Source organism: Sycon ciliatum, chromosome 2, assembly GCF_964019385.1.
Source record: "Sycon ciliatum chromosome 2, ocSycCili1.1, whole genome shotgun sequence".
Taxonomy (NCBI): domain Eukaryota; kingdom Metazoa; phylum Porifera; class Calcarea; order Leucosolenida; family Sycettidae; genus Sycon; species Sycon ciliatum.
In genome coordinates this window covers 597869-600000 of record NC_088644.1, presented here as the reverse complement: position 1 = coordinate 600000, position 2132 = coordinate 597869, and the positions used below count along the sequence as shown (strand labels likewise).

Here is a 2132-nt window from a genome sequence, read left to right as displayed (position 1 = left end):
GCTTGTTTTCTGCCAATGCGGGCTAATCTAAAGCTGTGCTTGGGTGGTTGCCGGAGTAGGCGAGAGATCAGTGTGAGGTAGGACAGCAGAAGCTATGATGTACGCACTTATCTCTCATTCTCTCTATGTTATAGTAAAGAAAAAAAGGACCAAGAAACTACATGTACAAGTTCTACTATAATGTCCACTAACACTACCAGTAACTAAACAATCAGCTAGTCATGCGATAACATTGCACGACACTGACCCACGGTACTGAAGTTCTACAACTAACTGGCTAACAGCTCTAGCACCACATCTTGGATGCGCATTCCAACAGCCTTCTAACTTGGAAGTCGGTACTGTCGGTCTGTGTCGTGCAATGTTATCGCATGAGCTGATTGTTTAGTAACTGGTGGTATTAGTGGACATTATAGCGTAACATGTAGTTTCTTGGTCCTTTTTCTTTACTATAAATTTATACTTGGCTCTACATCTGAGTCCATTCTCTCTATGTTCTCATCTGCACCTCAGCTGATAATTGTAAAGGGTGCAACGTTTCTCTTCTGCAGCATTTCCTGCATCACTGTGTTTTGTACAGATTTCGGGAAGCTATGGAAACATTGCTGCACTCTGAGACTGGTTGTAATAAGGAATTTGCAATATTTCTTCTCTTTAGTCATAATCTGCAGGATCCGAACAGCAGCATTGTGTCACTGAGAATGTAGTAGCTGCCCTTTAGGCTTGAGAGCCGGGCTGAGAGGTCAGATAATGGTTGTCTGTGTGGCTTACCTGACAATCTGCTCACCATTGCCTCCCTCATGGTATTTGTCTGCAGTGACTACGCACACCCATCGTGGAATTCCTGCTCCATTTTGGTCAAATTCGTCCTTATGAGCTGGGGTGTCGTCCTCCATTGGGTTTGTGGACAAATTTGGTCCATGTTGCTGCTTTTGGTCAGGCCGGTGCTGGCTGTCAGCCACAACACAGTACGGTTGGTCCAGATAGGCTCGCTCCAACATCACTGTGCTGTGTGTGGATGATGCGATGTACCGTGAATCCAGGACTGGTGCTGGGGGCCAGGCAGTGTCCGATCTATCCTTCGTGAACCTTACATTTGCCCTCCGCTGCATGCCCTCTTCAGCTTCAGCATTGTGAAGGTGGAGAGCGACAGCGAACAGAACAATAACGCTAACGGTAGGTGGCATCCTGATCCAGATGTTGGTGATTCAGTTTTGTTGAAAAGAAAGCCGAGACGTGATTATTTCGTTGTCCTCAGCCAAGCTCGTCCGCCATAAAGAAGAACGCGAGAGCTGTTTGCTCGCAGCTACCGGCCGGACCCTTGGGTATGTTAGGGGTCAACTTGTGAACCCGGCCTGGTTCATCGGCTAGCCTCTTGCATTTGTCTTGTACCGACTCGGCTGGGCCACACGCCACACACCACAGTGAAGAGCGGACGAGGAGTGTGGATGCTATTCTGAAAATGAATGGCAGAGAAAAAGGAAAGACTGTCTCGAATGTGATTATGAAGAGAGCCTGAAGCAGAAATGCAGAATGAGGCAGGGTTTTTCAATTTTCTCCTGAAGACGATTGATGAACCGTGGTGTGAGCCCGGGTTTGAATGCAGGCTCATACAAAAGTCAATCTCTTGACGCTTGCGCCTCGGGTAGAAAAGAAAAATAGGCATACGAAATCCTGCATCTCTTCGCGCTATCTTCATCGCGTCGTGACGTGTTCAGCAAGACACGCAGACTACTGACAGTACTGTAGAGTTTAGACAATGCTGGTAAGGCAAGACGCCAAGAGCCCGCCGATCCAAAACGGGTTGCCTGCGAAACAGATACTACCAGTACTACTACTAGTTCTGCTCACGTGATTATGCTCACAGCCGACCGTAATATTAGGAGGGAGGGAGGGAGGGAGGGAGAGAGAGAGAGAGAGAGAGAGAGAGAGAGAGAGAGAGAGAGAGAGAGAGAGAGAGAGAGAGAGAGAGAGAGAGAGAGAAAGCGGGTGCGAAGAGTCAAGACAGGGAGTTGTAAATTTCACCATGCCTTAGCCCTTCCCAATCTGGCTTTCGGCGCAACGACTCAACCTCTGACCAACTAGCTCGTCTAGTACAAGACATTGCCACCCTTCGTGATGCTCGACAGTCG

The 2132-nt window shown here is 48.2% G+C and overlaps 1 protein-coding gene across 2 annotated transcripts in view; it reads right to left on the bottom strand.

Moving 5' to 3' along the window:
• The window catches only part of LOC135808168 (uncharacterized), a 21877-nt gene extending 20237 nt beyond the window's left edge, over positions 1 to 1640 (bottom strand). The window contains exon 1 of one of the 2 annotated variants that reach the window (XM_065321318.1): positions 772 to 1640. In XM_065321318.1, coding sequence (XP_065177390.1) covers positions 772 to 1187 — 416 coding nt within the window. In that variant the 5' untranslated portion in view covers positions 1188 to 1640. The remainder of the gene's footprint in view (positions 1 to 771) is intronic. The other variant, XM_065321319.1, reaches the window with a different exon arrangement.
• Between the last annotated feature and the right edge of the window lie 492 nt (positions 1641 to 2132).